The sequence below is a fragment of the Girardinichthys multiradiatus genome, chromosome 20 (genome assembly GCF_021462225.1).
Source record: "Girardinichthys multiradiatus isolate DD_20200921_A chromosome 20, DD_fGirMul_XY1, whole genome shotgun sequence".
NCBI lineage: Eukaryota > Metazoa > Chordata > Actinopteri > Cyprinodontiformes > Goodeidae > Girardinichthys > Girardinichthys multiradiatus.
In genome coordinates, this window is record NC_061812.1 from 10,925,945 (window position 1) to 10,943,874 (window position 17,930).

Here is a 17,930-nt window from a genome sequence, read left to right on the forward strand (position 1 = left end):
GGACAAAGATGTGTTAAAACATTTGTAAATCTGCTGAGGTTTACTCTGACAGTAACATATTTTCATTTTGTCACCTCTGTAGTAATCTCACATGCCTCAGCTTTATTTTGAGAGCAAGATTATAGATACAGGCCTTGAATATATCTTCCAGTTGTAGGAGGGGAAGTAATTTCAGACAGGAGGGTAAAAAATAGTGTCAAAATAAGGTGAGATCTTTCCATGTAATACATGCAACATTTAGTAACTGCTCAAAGTTAACTCCATAAAAATTACAATAAATATCCTTATATCCTTATGAGTAATCCATGTAATAATTATTAAAACACACAGTTGAAGCAGTGGGGAGTGAAACAAGCATGTTCTCATATTCTGGAGCTGAGAGATTGGAGAGGCCTGTGTGGAGACACGTATTATCTGTCACATGTTATCTGTCTTATCTTTTGCAAAAATATAAACAAGTATATCCAAAGAAATTATGTATGATGATTTTATATTCTTTCACATTGTGGTGGACCAGACTTAAGCAAGGACAAAAGGTGTTCAAAAATTGGAAAAACTTCAATTTAATACTGTCAAAAATAGTTAACAAAAGGTAAACTTCAATACAAAAATAACTCAGATAATAAATGACATGAGTTTGGGCCCAACCCAGCTGAGGTCAACTGAACAGCAACAAAACTCAAACAAACTGACCTCCAGACCAAAAAACAAAGACTACTTAAATAGGGGTGGAATAACCTAGACTCAAATGGGGAAGGCACAACATAACAACAAATGAGAAAAATACATACAAACTAATTAACAAACATAAATGACACAAATTAATCTTTAACTTAACACAAATAAGTGAATACTACAGTGACAAAATAACTAACAACTTTAACAAGTTAAGAAGTTAAGTCCCCCCCTCAGTCTTTTGGAATAATGGTCTCTTCCTGGCTTCCACCTCCAGCTGGTCTGCATTTGCAGAACCTCAAAGATAAAAAAAACAAGTATAAGTAAACCATTCAGACAAATCTTAAAGTGTGCACCCATTAGAAAATATCTGTCTAAATAAAATAACTTAAACTTATGTATAGTGTCATCTGAAACTAATAAATGTAAAACAATGAAACAAGACTAACACTTTGTGGTGGTGGTAGAAGCATCCACCACACACATGTATTGAATAAAATTAGTAGTCTTAGATTAACAAGTTAAAAGATGTATGATTGAAATGTGGTGAAGAACTGAGAATTAGAGGAAAAACTTTAAGGTTTGACAGGTGACTGTGGCTCAGTAGGAAGAGTAGTCGTCTTGCAAACAGAAGCTTGTGGGTTTGATTCCAGCTTCCTCCTGGGATGTGCCCCTGGGTGAGGCACTTAATCTCAAGTTGCCTACTGATCTGCGTATTGGTGTATGAATGTGTGAGCGTTAGTGAGTGTGATTGGGTGAATGTGGCTCTAGTTTAAAGCGCTTTGAGAGCTTTGAGAGGTGTGTATGACTGGAAAAGCACTATATAAGTTCAGTCCCTTTTACCATTTACATTCTCAATCAGCTATATATGAAAGAAATATAACATTAATCATTTGTAAAGCATGAATAAAAAGAATGAAGTGATGGTTTTGCAACGGTGTTTTAAAGTGAATGCTGAAAGCTGAAGAATGAAATGTGTAATACTGTGTAAAGTTTAAAACTGAGCAGATTAGGGAAAGAACTGTAGGATGACAAGGAGGGATGAGAGCCAGCTGCATGCTGACAGCAACGGGAGGATATGACTACGAGGATCCTCTTTTTAATGCAGTCGATCAGTGGGGCTGTGTCTCTGTTCCTTTTCCATCCAAGCTTATTTTCTCCGTCCGAACTTGTTCTGGTCTTCTGCGAGGAAACAACCCCGTTTCTGCTCTCATCATTGTTTTTATAGCGCTTGATGCCTTCACCGGTCAGGCCCTTATTAGGCTTCTTAGTTATTGCGCAACCTATTCAGCTCAGCTTCTTGATTATTGCTCAATACTTTAGTCATGGTTATTGTGACCTACTGATTCTGCTTCTCAGCCTTGGAGATGCTAATAATAGCCACGCTGGTCTGTAGTCATATCCTCCCGTTGCTGTCAGCATGCAGCTGGCTCTCATCCTTCCTTGTCATCCCCCAGTTCTTTCCCTAATCTGCTCAGTTTTAAACTTTACACAGTATTACACATTTCATTCTTCAGCTTTCAGCATTCACTTTAAAACACAGTTACAAAACCATCACTTCATTCTTTTTATTCATGCTTTACAAATGATTAATGTTATATTTCTTTCATATATAGCTGATTGAGAATGTCAAACCTTAATGTTTTTTCTCTAATTCTCAGTTCTTAACCACATTTCAATCATACATCTTTTAACTTGTTAATCAAAGATTACTAATTTTATTCAATACATGTGAAAGAATATAAAATCATCATACATAATTTCTTTGGATATACTTGTTTATATTTTTGCAAAAGATAAGATAGATAACATGTGGCAAATAATACGTGGCTCCACACAGGCCTCTCCAGTCTCTCAGCTCCAGAATATGAGAACATGCTTGTTTCACTCCTCACTGCTTCAACTGTGTGTTTTAATAATTATTGCATGGATTACAAATAAGGATATAAGGATATTTATTATAACTTTTATGGAGTTAACTGTGAGCAGTTACTAAATGTTGCATGGATTACATGGAAAGATCTCACCTTATTTTGACAGGACCCAGAGCTTTCTTTCCATTCAAACACTGGAAGACCCTATTAACATCTTCCTCTGTGATCTTTAATGGGAGACAGGAAGGGCTTTTAGAGTTATTTGTGGGAGATCCAGGTCGCCCTTTTTGTAAGAGTGAGGTATGAAAGGCTGGTAATCAAACCTACAAAAGAAAGGATTCAGATTCTCAGCCTGGCGAGGTGTCATCACAGCATGGGGGTTCGGGTACGTTAATGTGGAGCAGTTTACTCCAAGTGTGACCACCATGGCTGTCTGTTTTGGATGCAGCGCATGGGTCCACAGGCAAGTGGCGCTCTTGGTCCAAATTCCCACAGCAGCATTAAATCGTTATTTCCAAAGGGCTTTTTCTCTCTCTCCTCCCTCGTGGGTTACAGACCTCTATTCTGAGATCAGGACAAGTGCGGCCTTATAAAAAGGAGCGTGAATCCGGGGCAAAGGATTCATATTTTAAGGTGAAGAGAGCTGAGTGGACTGCGGGACGAGTTGGATGTAGATTTGTGCCACAGAAAGCCCCCGCGTAGTAAGTCAAACTGATGAACTTTTTGTGGTTTTGCAACAGATTACCGGTTTTGCCACGCTGCCGGAGAGATGCGATGAATAAATGTGTGCTTTATGATCATCTTTTCCTGCGCACTTATGTTGTTGCCATTTATTATAGGAGCGCTAAGGAAGCGGTTTTGGCTTTGTTTTAAAGAGGGTTTTGGTCAACTGATGCACAGAAATGATCATAGTTTTATCATATGTGCGCGTTTTTAAAGTGTTTATCTTTTGTGAGTACTTTTCTTGTTTAAAATGTTGAAAATCAAAGTCATACGGAGTCATTTTATTGTGTGATGTTCTCTTAAACCTTATAAAGAGTATGATGAAAACGGAATTGAGCCTCATCCTGTGGTGAATCCTGTTATATTTTTAGTAATTCTGTGCATCCTAGAGGCAGGATGTGGGAAGCAAAACAAGTTGCTTATTAAAAAGTGGGGCCAGGTTATGGAAACCTGAAGTCCACGAGATGCTTTTAATGGCTCATATGAGACAGGTCTGAACGTTGTTTTTTGTTCTTTTTTCTTTGGGGGGTTTACTTTATTTCCATTGTTTTTGGTAGCATGATTATTCTCACTGCCATCAGAACTGATGCCCGACCAAATGGGTTATTTCCTTCTATTTAATTCTATTTTCCTGTTAGATTTATATAATAGTTATTATCATTGTTACCTGTGAGTAGTTGAGACATTGTCTATATTTCCATCCATCCCTATTACAATTCACTGTGCCAGAGAAGTAAGGAGTATGCTTGCATTTAGGGCCAGGCAGGGGTCCTCCACCTGGAAGGAGGGTTTGAACTTACTCTACGGTGTGGGCTTAAGTTTCGAGGTTCTAGAATAGTTTGTGAAGGACCTAGTGTTAGTCTTTGTAAATAGTTTTGTTCCAGTAATGGCCACAGTTTTGCTACAAGTAATCAGCACGCTAAGTCCCGTTGATATACTACTTATGCTGTTCAAAGACATGTAGGATTAAGGATTATGGATAATGATAAATATGCAACAGTGATGAGTGACAACACTTTAAGATATGGTTTGTACTTAATTTAACTATGAATATTCCTAGTATTATATTCTGTACTTGCAATGTACATCACCTGGCAAAAAGAAAGAAGATTGTGGCAATTTGAGCATCTTGAATTTAGGTGGGACTAGGTGGGTCAGACTTTTTTCTCATCCCACACATGAAACTGTATGTATCCTGATAAATAAGAAATTTCCTTTTAAACTTGAATCCTGTGTTAATGACAGTGGCGAACAATACATTATAATTAGGGTCTGTTGTGGGGGAATCAAATCACCCCAATGATTTTGTAACAAAGGCATTCCTTGAGTTTGCTGGGCTTGAAACTGAATGTTGTATTGTAGGTGGGGATTTGAACTGCTACCTAAGCCTGCTTAATTAATAACCTCATACTTAAAAAAAGGAAACCAGCTGATGAATGTTCTTTATATCAACCTATCAGTCTTTTAAATGTCGAATTAAAACATTTTCTTAAATATTAGCATTGCACCTTGAGGAGGTTTTACCCTCCATTATCAACACTGATGAGACAAGGTTCATTATTGGCAGGGACACCTGCAACAACATGTGAAGATTGTTAAATGTAATTCAGTTGTGGCATCAGAAGATGTTGGCCAGTATAGTAATAAGTCTAGATGAGGAAGTAAAAAGCCTTTCACAGGGTGGAATGGCTCTTTCTCTTCTCCACCCTAAAAGTCTTTAGGCTTGGGGATGCCTTCAGCAGCTGGGTAAGACTGTTTTGTTATAAACCACAGGCGGCTGTTTGGATCAGTGGATAGCTTTTATCCTACTTTGCTTTGGACAGAAGTACCAGGCAGGGGTGCCCTTTATCCCTGTTATTATTTGCTATTGTGATCAAGCCCCTTGCAGAAGCTATAAGGAATAGCCCAAATATCACTGGAATTTCAGTTGGTGGGAAAGATCATGAAATTGCCTGATATGCGGATGATATAGTGCTTTTTATAAGTAACCCAACAAAATCTATACCAGCTGTTTTAGACGTAATCAATTGGACGTAAAGTCAATTTAGTAAATTTTCAGGGTATAAAATACATTTTTCTGAATTCATGCCACTAGGTAACTCCTTTCAGTCTATCTCTTGTCTATTCAATTGGTCACCCACTGGCTATACTTACCTTGGCATTTCTATCACTCCATCACTAGAAGCAGTGTAGGCCAACTTTGAACCCCTGTTAAGGCAAATGTGTGACGACTTGAACAGATGGATAGCTCTTCCAAGGTCAATGATGGGTAGAATTGCTTTTCTCAAAATGAATATTCTTCCAAGTCTTTTTATCACTTTCAAATGGTTCCTATTTTATTTAATAATTAAAATAATTAAAAGGGTGAACAGCTGGACCCCCACATTTATTTAGAACAGAAAGAAACCATGACTAAAAATGACCAAGTTGCAAATGCCTGTAGAGCAGGGAGGCTTAGCCATCCCAAATGTTAGATTGTATATTCTGGCTGCACAGCTGCGATACATAGCTGAGTGGATGAATAATGACCTTAGAGTCGGTTTTGATAGATATGGAATTGATGATTGCAGGCAGGTTGTGGCCTCTGAAATCTTTTATTTGCCCTGGACCCAAAGAAAACTATGAATGTCGGAGACAATTAACATCTTAATTACAATAAATTTATTTGATAAAGGGGTGATGTTACATTTGAACAAATATGACAGAAATATGATCTTCCCAGCAGTAATTTCCTCAGATATCTGGAAATTCGCAGCTTTATTCAGAATCAGAGCAGGCATGACTTTGACTGTGAGACTTCACAGATGTAACAGTTACTTCTTACAAGAGGCAAGAAAACAGTTCTCGGTCGGGCCAATGGAAAGCTGATTTCAATCTTAAAATAGATGAATAAACATGGCTGGAACTATGGCGGTTGGCTAGAGAGATCTCCATATGTAACAGAACTAAAGAGATCCAGCTTAGAATTTATTTTACATCTCTTGCATATTACACCACATTAGACACAGGATGAAGTAAAGTTTGCCTAAAAAGTGTTCCAAATGACATGTAGAGGTGGTAAGCTTTAGGCAATGTATCTGGACATGCACCCTTGTTGAGAAGTACTGGGGAAAAACTGTTAGCAAACTTAATTTGATTTTTAATGCCTAGCTTGATGCTGACCCTCATGTTCTGCTTCTCGGTTTGTCCAATCGTCATATTAAAGGGTCTTATCAAAGAAGGTTGCTTAGTATTCTTACAATGCTGCTCAAAATCTTGCTTAGATGGATTGATAATGCTCCACCTACCATTAGGAGTTAGCAGAAAGTGATTTTCGACTTGCTACCAATGAAATACCTAACATACAGATTCAAATGTATGATGGATGATTTTTGTAGGATCTGGAATAATTTCTTTAAATATGTAGGTAAAAGACTCACATACATGGTATTAAAAGGGATGCTAGATGAGAATGGGGAAATGTGGCTAACTAATATTTTTGGAGTGTAAGGTTGGAGATACTCTTTCATTTTCTTTTTTTAAAAGAGCATAGGCTTTTTTTCTGCTGATATGTATGAGCTGCATCCCTGTCAAATGTAATGGGACTGTGTTTCCTTATGTGTATGTGTAATGGTACTGGGTATGTCACATTACAAGTAGTGTGAGATTTGTTTTTGTTGCCATGTTGTTTTCTTTTGTTTCTTATCTTTGCACATGCCAGAAAATCTAATAAAGATATTATTAAAAAAAATTGGGGCTAGGTTCCTGCGTTTTGCAAGCCGTGGTGGTTAGAAAAAGAAATCTTGGCAGGATGGGGTATAAAGACACATTCATTCCCTCATTTTGATTGAGCTGCATGAAGGTAAGCCCTCGTTTGTTCCCTCATCGACTTGGATCATTTTAAAATCCTAATCCATGCATTGGAACAACTACCTGCTGGCAATTAGAGCCTGAGGGGATCTCCGTCAAGTCACTGAAGAGCTGGAAATGTTTAACTTTTCACACACCATTTTGGCCACATTGAAGCCATGTCTGAAGAGGGGCTTCATGTGTTGCTGACCACACTGTTGTCTGGAGCTCTTCTGGTGGCAGTTTTAGCTCTTCTTTGCTACTTTACCTGCAGACTGGCCGGATCGTTGCCTCTAGGTGGACCTGGACGCTTTTGAGGCCTGGTACTGTTGATATGACTGACAATGTGAAACTAAGGTATGGTAAAGGAAACATCCTGGCATTAATGCTGTAATATTCTCATAGGTCTTGTTTTTTCCAACATGCTTGTTTATCAATAAACCAACAGGAGCTTGGCGCTGTTCCCAGTTTGGGTTAGGCTGTGGAAAGTGCTGACAAGTCTCTGATTAGTTTAGTTCTAAGTTTTATTAGAGCCACCCATAAAGTGGAGAAGTATACAGTATAGTACAAACCAGAGCAGAGATTGGTGAGAAATACACTGATTATGCAGTGATCTAACCATATAATGGAGAACTTGTCCTGTTAGTGACAAGTCTGGCATCGTAGAGGATTACATGCAACACCTTAAAAAGTTACAAACAGACCCAGGAGGATTCTAATCAGACCTGAGCAAAAGAGTTTGTCTTAAAAGAATTCATATCTACACGCTTTTTATTATTTTCCAGGGATATAAGTGACCAGTCAATCATTTGGTGTTAATCGGCTTTGTTAGGGCCCTTAAACCTCTCAGTGCTCTGGAGCTCAATCCCATTAAAATGACCTTGACCATAAGCACAGGGAAGAAAGGAGGAGGTGTAAATAATTATAGATGAAAGCCTGGCAGGCCAGGACCCTATAAGGGCCCCTGTTGTGGCCACAACTGTGTGCAGCTGGGCCTCAAGCTCAACTTTACAAAGCGGTTCTGTTGTTTCTCCCCAAGTGGATTTTCTGATTTAGTTTTTGATGATGTGTTTTCTTTTTGATACAGGTGGTAATATTTAGCCTGTGTCTTTTGCTCCTCCCGGCTCCCATAGCGTTCAAATCAGAAGTTCACATACACTCATCATGAGCATGTTTGTCATATTGATTTGAGCTTTTAATGTTTTATTTAAACTGTTCTTTTTACAGGGTGGGCTGATGCAGTATGTACAACTTTAATAAATACATACACACACACACACACAAGTTCATGATTATACATACATACTCAAATGTATATAAACACCCTTATATCGAGTTTTGGAAAAACCACACTGTTTGTTAACAAACTGGCCACCCATCCAGCTTTTAAGCAGAGTCCAAAAACAACAGTTTTTATATTGGGGCACCCCAAAAGGTTATTTAAATCTGCTGTATTCAGTCCAAAACCATTTTTCATATGTATTTATTGACCTGTTGGTACGTTGATGTTTTTCCGTTTAAGGCATTTAACTGTTGATTTGAGGTGAAGCCAAAGAACCTGGAGATAGTTTTCCATTTTCATTATTCCACTGCCATTGTGCAGTGCACCCAAACCAATCAACGTAACTGACCCACAGCATGATGCTACCCACATGGGGCTTGGTGCATTTAAAACTGTGTTCTTGCATTTGAAAATCACACCTTTACTTCTCCTAAAATAGTTCTAGTCATTGTGTCTAAACAACTCAATTTGTGTCTCATCTGACTATAGGCAGAAGGCATTTGGCTTGTCTATGTGGGCAGCTACAGAGTGAACATGCAGATTTTGGAGCAGATTCATCTTTCGTGATTAGCATCCTTTCAGTCGAAGGCGATGAAAAACTTGTTTTATTGTGGCTGCAGTGTTTCCGTAGCTTGCAGTGGTTCTGCACAACCTAGCTGAATTCCTTTCATCTGAGGGTAGTAGTTTGAAACAGTTTGAAACATGTTGCTGCTCCAACAGCACAATAATTCTAAACACATCACCAAAGAGTTTTGGAATAGATAAAGCATTCTAATATTAAGCTCAGAATGCTCTCCCTAAAGGCCTGACCTCAAACCTGTTGAAAATTTAAAGGTCATATTTATTTGACAGATGTTTCACAGAAAAGTAGCCAATTTAAATGACAATTCTGCCAAGACGAGTGTCCAGAAATATGCGACAAGCTTATTTTTGCTAACATTAAATCAAACATGTTGTTGGAGCTCAATAAAAGGCATTCTTAAAAAATTGTAATTTAGCAATTCAAAAACCGAAACTACTGCTATATAAATTATTTTTTTTGTTACATTTCTGTTTTGAAATCAAATTTGTGACATTTTTTAAAATCAGTCTTGTGTAACCTTATAAATCTCTGAATTGAAGTTTCATTAGCTGTAAGCCAAAGTTATCAAAAATAAATATAAAATTCAGAGTCAGCTTTATTGGGAAGGAATAACAAGGAATTGGAATTCGGTTTCACTTTGCTCTCAATATACAAATATTTAAAATTTGAATAAAGATATTTAAAAACTATATATAAATGAAATATCTCACTGTGTAATGCATCTCTATAATATATGAGTTTCACTCGTTGCGTTGAATTACTAAAATATGTATATGTCCTTTTGACTCTGTGAATTAGAGCAAATAATATAAAATAAATTGAAAAATGTGCAATAAATGTTTTTTAAATTATATGCGGTATGTTCTATGAATTAAAGGTGGTTCTGTTTCTGACATAAGAAAACTACTTTTAACTTGAGGAGAATGTTGGCCATGCAAAATAATACACAAGCGCTGAGCAATTTGCTTGTCATAAGTGTCTCTGGTCAAATCATCATGGAGTAAATAAATATTAAACCAGTGTGTCAGAGTCAGTGTATATGAAGATGACACATTTAAGTACTAGCCTCTTCTTATTCTCTTGCAGCTGTGACGCAGCTGCAGACAGACTTCCACAGCTTCCCGAAGTGGCATTTTATGGTTATCTAGAGTTACGCATCAGCCGCACTCAGATCACAACATGAAGACGTCAGGCCTGCTCATCGCTTGCTCCTGTCTGATCTTTGGATGCATGGGGAAGCCACAATTCCCTGGTGAGTTACTGAGCGTTTAACAAATACTGGGCTTCAAAAACAAATTTTTAGGATTGGAGAAGTTTTTTTTTCTAACCTTTTAAGGAAGTAGATTTTTGTTCACATCCTGTTGTTAAAACACTGGATATTTTGGCTGCTGAACCCAGTTTGGTGGCACCACAGTAAATAACAGGAATTCATTGGTTAAATACTATAACAAAAACTGGAAATCCTGTTAACAGAAAGTCCAACCAGTCTAATTTTAGAATATGATCCTCCCTTTTGAAATGTTGTGTCTTATCTCCGGCACTATGACTTTGTTATAATCGAGGTCGTAAATTGAGTGTTTTTTTGTAAATACCTCAGGTTTTGTGGAGCTCCTTAGACTGTGGCTGTGATTTTTTGCAACAACGTTAGCAACATCAGCATCAGTTAACAGTTTTAAGGTTTTTACATTTTTGTGGCTTAGTGATAATGTCAATTTCCATACGTAGGCATTTTCTAAAGCATATCTTCTTTCTTGATCCAAAGGCAGCTCTGCGGCCTTTGAAGTTGTTGCACTGTTGCTGACTGAATTCAAGAGCCTTCTCTAAGTTTAAAAAAAGGAGTTCAGGACTTTAGTAGTGAATTTGATGTCTGTTTGAAGTATGTCTGTTCTCAAGTAGTAAATTAGTTCTTAAAATGTAATGTTTCATCTGAACAACTATTCAGTATTTGGTTTCCTCTCATGTTAGATCAAGAATCAAATATTTCCTGAACAGTTTGATTTTTCACGGATAAAGTGAATATGAGGTCACAAAGGTCTCCACATTAGCATTTTTTCAGACCAACCATCATCTGTTATTTCTGTGACTTACCTTTGTAAAAATCTAAGCAGACTTTACTTACATACATTACTAAATTTCTCAGAACAAGAGAAAGATCCCAACTTCTGGAACAGGTGGGCTCAGCAGACCTTGAACAACGCCATGACTCTGCAAAATCTCAATAAAAACAAAGCAAAGAATCTCATCCTCTTCCTCGGAGATGGTAAGCCATGAAAATTTGAATGTGAATAACAGCTGTGAATGGATTAGATTTTTAGAAATATGACACCAAGTATCCAGTTTTATTTTGCACTCTTTACCTCGGAAGAGTCAAAGATGTTCTGAACTTTCCAATGAAGGGTGAAAAGATTGAAGGGATTCAGCTTTGGAGGATGAGGGAGATGTTTTCTACAAGGCGGGGTTCACTTGAGTTGAATAACTAGTAGCGAGCAAAGCTGCTGAACTGCCATCAAATTGCTGGGCTTCTGTTTATGTAAGGATGCTCTCTGGTTCTACAACAACATTCTTCATTCATCGGGCCTCTGCTGCCTTTCTACCCTTCATTCACAGCATGGCATTCTTGCTTATTGTTTCATTCATGGTCACATTAACCCAGTTTCAGAATACCAGAGAAAATGTGCAAACTTGTCTAAGTGGAATATGTTCATCCAGCATTGTCTGCTTTATAGAGTTCAATTGATACTGGGACTTAATTTCAAAAATGTTTAAAAAGATTCCATTGTAGGCCTTGGCTTTTGTATAACACATAGAGCTTGAAATATACATGAAATACCTACAGATCAAACTAGCTTTGGAGTTACATTTAAGGAGCTATGCATTTGCTTTTTGTTCTGTGTAAAATATGTCATTAACTTCAGCATAGCTTTAACAGTTTATTTCAACAAAGTCTCTTAAATGCCCACCTCTTTGAGCCTAAACACGTACTGTATACACAATACATTATCTGGTTTTTGCCTGTTTTTTTTGTTGTTAAAGACATCCGAGGAGAACCCTGTCTCCCATGCTTTTTCCAGTCCTTTCAGGCAACACGAATCAAGGAAAATATTTTGCCTGACAGCAGTGAGCTTGCTGTAAGATGTCAGTGAAACATGGTCATGTGTTGCCAACTGAGAGTAATAAAACAGAGTGAGAAGCTTGAATGTTTATGAACCTGTGTTTATGTTTTCCCTGTCCCTACTAAGGGAAAACCAATCCTATAAGTCAACCTACTTTTGGTGTTCAGGGATGGGCGTCCCCACGGTGACGGCAGCTCGGATACTGAAGGGTCAGCTGAGCGGACACAGCGGAGAAGAGACACAGTTGGAGATGGACAAGTTCCCTTTTGTCTCTTTGGCCAAGGTCAGACTGTCATGCAATACTGTGCAATATATTGATCTCATGGGGTAAAGTAATGGCTTTACTCAACATGTGACCATAATTCTGGCCATGCAGTGTATCAGATTTTACCAGCAACATATTCTGTAACAGACATGATAAGACTATTTATCATTATTATTTACCTGTCAGAATCATCCATCCATCTATCTATCTATCTATCTATCTATCTATCTATCTATCTATCTATCTATCTATCTATCTATCTATCTATCTATCTATCTATCTATCTATCTATCTATCTATCTATCTATCTATCTATCTATCTATCTATCTATCTATCTATCTATCTATCTATCTATCTATCTATCTATCTATCTATCTATCTATCTATCTATCTATCTATCTATCTATCTATCTATCTATCTATCTATCTATCTATCTATCTATCTATCTGTCTGTCTGTCTGTCTGTCTGTCTGTCTGTCTGTCTGTCTGTCTGTCTGTCTGTCTATCTATCATGGCAAATACAGATGGCTAATATTACCATTATAAAATAAAATTACCGACCAACCCTACATGATTGAAGCAATATTAGAAGATTGTTTTTGATTGTCAGTGAATGCAGCATCTCAGAGGTACAGAACCTAAAAGCATCAAGTCTTTGTATTCTGCTGGGGGATATATTTTGGCTTTACGACTGCACAAGGAAGGACCTGAGGAGCTGTTTTTGTCCTCACTCCGTAAAGAAGGAAGCAGCAGCTGCTTGGCATTGACTGCTAAGCAAGTAATTTTCATGTGAATGTGCGCAGTCTTCAGAATGGTCTGTTTTTCCTTTTCAGATTTCTTTAAAATTGCCAGAAGCAGTGCTGTTTTTGGCAGCCATCTAAGTTTTTGTCTTAGTCTTTTGGACAAATTGCTTATTAATTTTATTCACATTTAGTCATTTTTATGTGATCGTTTTAGTCCCGATTTATTCAACGAAAACCCAAAAAGGTTTTAGTCTAGTTTTAGTCAAAACAAATGTATTCTCTATCTCTGCATACAAAGTATACATCTTGTAAAGGTCTACAGGTGAATACCAAAGGTATAAAGTATTTTCCCCACTCTTAAAAACGCAACAGACAGAATGCTGCATGCATTTTGAGTTCAGGCTGCTGTAAGTGAAATTTGCCCCTGATAACATTTAATTAACTTGTTAATCATCGCTTGTAAATTTACTAGAAACGATGGTTTGTGCACTAAGAATGGTTACACAGTTACACCTGTACAGTTTAAAATACAGCAGCTGAAAATGTCAGCTGTTTACTAAATCTCTATTGGTCCTGTGATTATTTCATAGAATTACTGTTGTTGGGACCACAGCCATGGGTACAACATGATGGGCCAGTAAGAACTTTTCTGGAACTTTCAAAATAAATCGCATTAACCTGCTTCCAGCACAGCCAGGAACAGGGAATAATAGCGGACTTCCTGTGACGTCACTGTCCGAATAAAAACCCCGCTTTTGCAACAAACTGACCTCTTCCACGCAGGTCCCCAGCGGAACTGGACGGAGGGACACAGCGCGCTAATGTCTCTTTGCGGGCAAACAGACATAACTCTTCAAACTGGATCCAGGAGTGTCATACAATCACGCGATCATATGCACTAAGTTAAGTAGGAATGAATTGCTGTTTGTGTATTCGGTATTCATTCATGAACGGGGTAATTAAGGTACAAGCGTTGCTTGACTTTTCTCTCTGAGGTCTACAGAAGCAAACTGTGTTCCAGAGAGTTGCCAGCAGAGACCCTGTCTCTACAACGCCGAGTGGAGCAGTTTTCCGAGTCTGAAGGAAGGACAACGGGACCGCATCACCATGGCTACAGCAGTAACATGCAGTTTGGCCGGCCGACAGATCGAACCGCCCCACCCCATAGCTACGGGGGTTAGCAAGTTAACCCTTTGTTCACTGTGGATGTTTTCTTCAACTTAGTTGCCCTGGACAACTTTTCCTCAGCACGGTTCACATAAAAGGCTGTGTTTTGGGCAGAGAGAAGTAGTTTACAATGAAATAATCTAAACATTTTTAGTTTTATGACATTTGGTTTTGTTTGTGTTGAAACTCAGCCATCTTAGTGCTCGCAGATTATCTGCTCAGCACATGTGCTCAGTTTGAGTGTTCTGTGTTTGTTTTTTTTAAAGTTAAGACAAACTTTATTTAAAGGGTGATTTTGAACACAGAAGGTCAGCCATAATGCGTCGTCCACGCTTATACATTTTAACCCTTTTATTAATGGTATTTTAAAAGGTGTGTGTTTGATACTGCTGATAAGCTATAAGCTTCTTTTGTTAGCTTTAACCGCTGTTGGAATTATGAATCTGAGAATATTATTTAATATTAATATTTTAATATTTTATTAAATAATATTTCAGTCTGTTAAGGGTTGTCCTGTGAATACCAGCCCAGTAAGGCGATGGTATTAGGACAAAATAGAAAGGTGTGAGACGAGCTCTGACATTATTGAACAGCAAAACTCTGCACACACATGGAATGAAATCATACAATTTCCTATAATACAAGAATTTATTAACAAAAATAAGTCAACTCAAAGTCAAACATATTTCAATCAAAAAACTCTTTACTATGCTAAAACAATCCAACTAACCTACCAAGCAGAATGAAAGAATAAGGAAGACTAATAGGCTATGTACAATATAAACAAGTTGATTAAAGATGATTGGAAATTATGACCAAAAGAGTGATGCAACATTACCATGCGGTGTTTATGTTTGAGAACCAAGGATTATCTTGAAGAATCTGGAAATTAAGTTAAGTTAGTCTTGGAACCAACTTAGGCAATAATCAGGAACATTTAGACAACCCTTCACAATGCAAGATCAGATAAAATATTATTTTAATGAAATAATATTTTAAAGAATGATCTGCTGAATAAAGCCAACCTTGCGGATGACTAATTCTCAACGGTGTCTAATTAGCTGCCTTTATTTATTAAAATAATATTTGAAGAAATATTATTAAAGGGATATTTTGGAAACGAGCCAAATCTTTCTGGAGAAATGGGGCTTAATGGTGTTTACTTAGTTATCAAATCTAGCAAATGATGTTTAGGGACTATTATTCAATAGCTTGAAAACCAACAACCTTTCTGTTGAATACTCTTTAGTAGCAAGCACGTGTTCTTACCAGTTAGCAGTTGAGCTAACAAAGAAGCTAATAGCTTAGCACCAGAATCAACACATACCTTTAAAATACCAGGGTTAATAAAAGGGTTAAAATGCATAAGCGCGGACGGCGCGTTATGAGCAATGTTCTGTTTAACATCACCATTTAAATAAAGTTTGTCTTAACTTTAAAAACATACAAAGAACACGAACAGGGCACGTGTGCTGCAGATAGCCTGCTAGCACTAAGATATCCAAGTTTCACACAAACAAAACTTCATAAAATGAAAAACGTTTAGATCATTTCATCCTAACTGTTAATCTGCCCAAACCTAACCTCATGAACTGTGGTGAGGAATGTTGTCCAAAAGACGATGACGTTTGAAGAAGGTATCCACAGTGAACAAAGGGTTAGCTTCCCGCTAACCTCCTCAGCTTCTCCTGATCAGAAGGTGCGTTGGTTCTGTGAACAAAAGGGTTAGCTTCCCGCTAACCTCCAGCTGTGGATGAAGAACGGCTTGTTGTCCGCCAACGCCACTGCACGGTGACGGGGTCTCTGTTGTCTTCCTTCCAGACTGGGAGACCGCTCCGCTCGGCTTCATAGAGACCGCACGTCTCTGTAGGGAACTTCTCTGGGACAATTTGCTTCACAGGCAACTCTTACACCTTAATTTCCCCGTTCATGAATGAAAATACCGGTTACACAGACAGTATTTCATTCGTACTTATCTTTGCATATGATCGATGATTGTATGGCTTCCTTGGATCCAGTTGAAGAGTTTATGTGTTTGCTAGCAAAGAGACATCAGCGCGCTGGGCCTCCCCTGACCGGTCCCACTAGAGGCCGTGTGGAAAGAGATTGGCTTGTTGGAGAGGGGGTGCTCTTATGCAGACAGAGGCATCATGGGAAGTCCGCTGTTACCCCCGATTCCTAAGTTGTGCCAGAAGTAGGTTAATGCAATTTATTTTGAAAAGTTCCAGAAGAGTTCGTACCGGAGTTTAATGTTGAAATCCATGGCTGTGGGTTCCAACACCACTAACAGCTAAGAACACGTGGTTGCCTGCTAAGATCATTTACCCAAAAAGGTTGTTAGTTTTCAATCTAGTAAAATAATATTTCCCTAAATATTATTTAGCTAAAACTTGATAACTAAGTAAACACAATTAAGCCCATTTCTCAAAGATTTGGTCCTTATTCAAATAAATATTTCTTTAAATATTATTTTAATAAATAAAGGCAGCTAATTAAACACCGTTGAGAATTGGTCATACACAAGGTTGGTTTTATTCAGCAAATCATTCTTTAAAATATTATTTTATTAAAGTAATATTTTATCTGATCTTGCATTGTGAATGGTTGTCTAAAGGTATGTCAATTATTGCCTAAGTTAGTTTCAAGACTAACTTAACTTCACTTCCAGATTCTTCAAGATAATCCTTGGTTCTCAAACATAAATAACATTGCATAGTAATGTTGCATCACTCTTTTGGTCATGATTTTCAATCATCATTCTTTCATTCTGCTTGGTAGTTTAGTTGGATTGTTTTAGCATAGTAAAGAGTTTGTTGATTGAAATATGTTTGACTTGAGTTGACTTATTTTTGTTAATAAATTCTTGTATTTTAAGAAATTGTGTGAATTCATTCCATATATGTACAGAGTTTTGCTGTTCAATAATGTCAGAGCTCGTCTCACACCTTTCTATTTTGTCCTAATACCATCGCCTTACTGGGCTGGTATTCACAGGACAACCCTTAACAGACCGAAATATTATTTAATAAAATATTAAAGTATTAATATTAAATTATATATTCATATTCATAATCACAACACTGTTACTTTATTAATATTTCCCTAATTTTAAAGACTCAGGGTCTCATTGTGAAGACAAAACGCTATAGTTAAAAACAGATTTTTTTGTAATACAGTGGGTATTCTCTGTGCCATGGTCAATATGTGCAATGATGAGAAACACTACTGCCACTACTGATAATAATGTCGACCAAAACATCTATGCTGTAGGAAAACCTAATTCTGCCTTTTCTGCTCTTCCACCTGTAAAAGAGCAGAGTTTGTGTATTTTTAGCACATTTGAATAAAACAGTGATAATACTGATAACACTTATGAATAATCATCACTAAAATCTTCACATATTTACATCCCTTTATGCAAGTGAAAAACGTGTGCGAAAAGTAAGGTGTATGAGCCATTAAGAAAAAAACACAATGGAATCTGTAAGCTACCTAATGTGAAACAAGCTTATGTATCAAACATACACTTGAGTTGGAGAAATCTTAGAATTAGCTTGCTAATGTTTGATTATTTAGTTAAGAAAACTATTTCCTATTGCATATCTTTACTCCAGCTTTGCTCATACATACTGATACGATAAAATGTGCATTATTTTTTGACATTGAAACAATTAC

General features: G+C 37.3%; 1 protein-coding gene across 3 annotated transcripts in view; it reads left to right on the plus strand.

Annotated features, from left to right (window-relative positions):
• Positions 1 to 3,094: 3,094 nt before the first annotated feature.
• Positions 3,095 to 17,930, plus strand: part of alpl (alkaline phosphatase, biomineralization associated) — a 28,402-nt gene continuing 13,566 nt past the window's right edge. The window contains exons 1-4 of one of the 3 annotated variants that reach the window (XM_047347390.1): positions 3,095 to 3,250; positions 10,052 to 10,217; positions 11,106 to 11,225; positions 12,246 to 12,361. In XM_047347390.1, the coding sequence (XP_047203346.1) occupies positions 10,145 to 10,217; positions 11,106 to 11,225; positions 12,246 to 12,361 (309 nt within the window). In that variant the 5' untranslated portion in view covers positions 3,095 to 3,250; positions 10,052 to 10,144. Of the gene's footprint in view, positions 3,251 to 7,322; positions 7,458 to 10,051; positions 10,218 to 11,105; positions 11,226 to 12,245; positions 12,362 to 14,112; positions 14,265 to 17,930 lie in introns of those variants that run through there. The other 2 variants (XM_047347391.1, XM_047347392.1) reach the window with 2 other exon arrangements.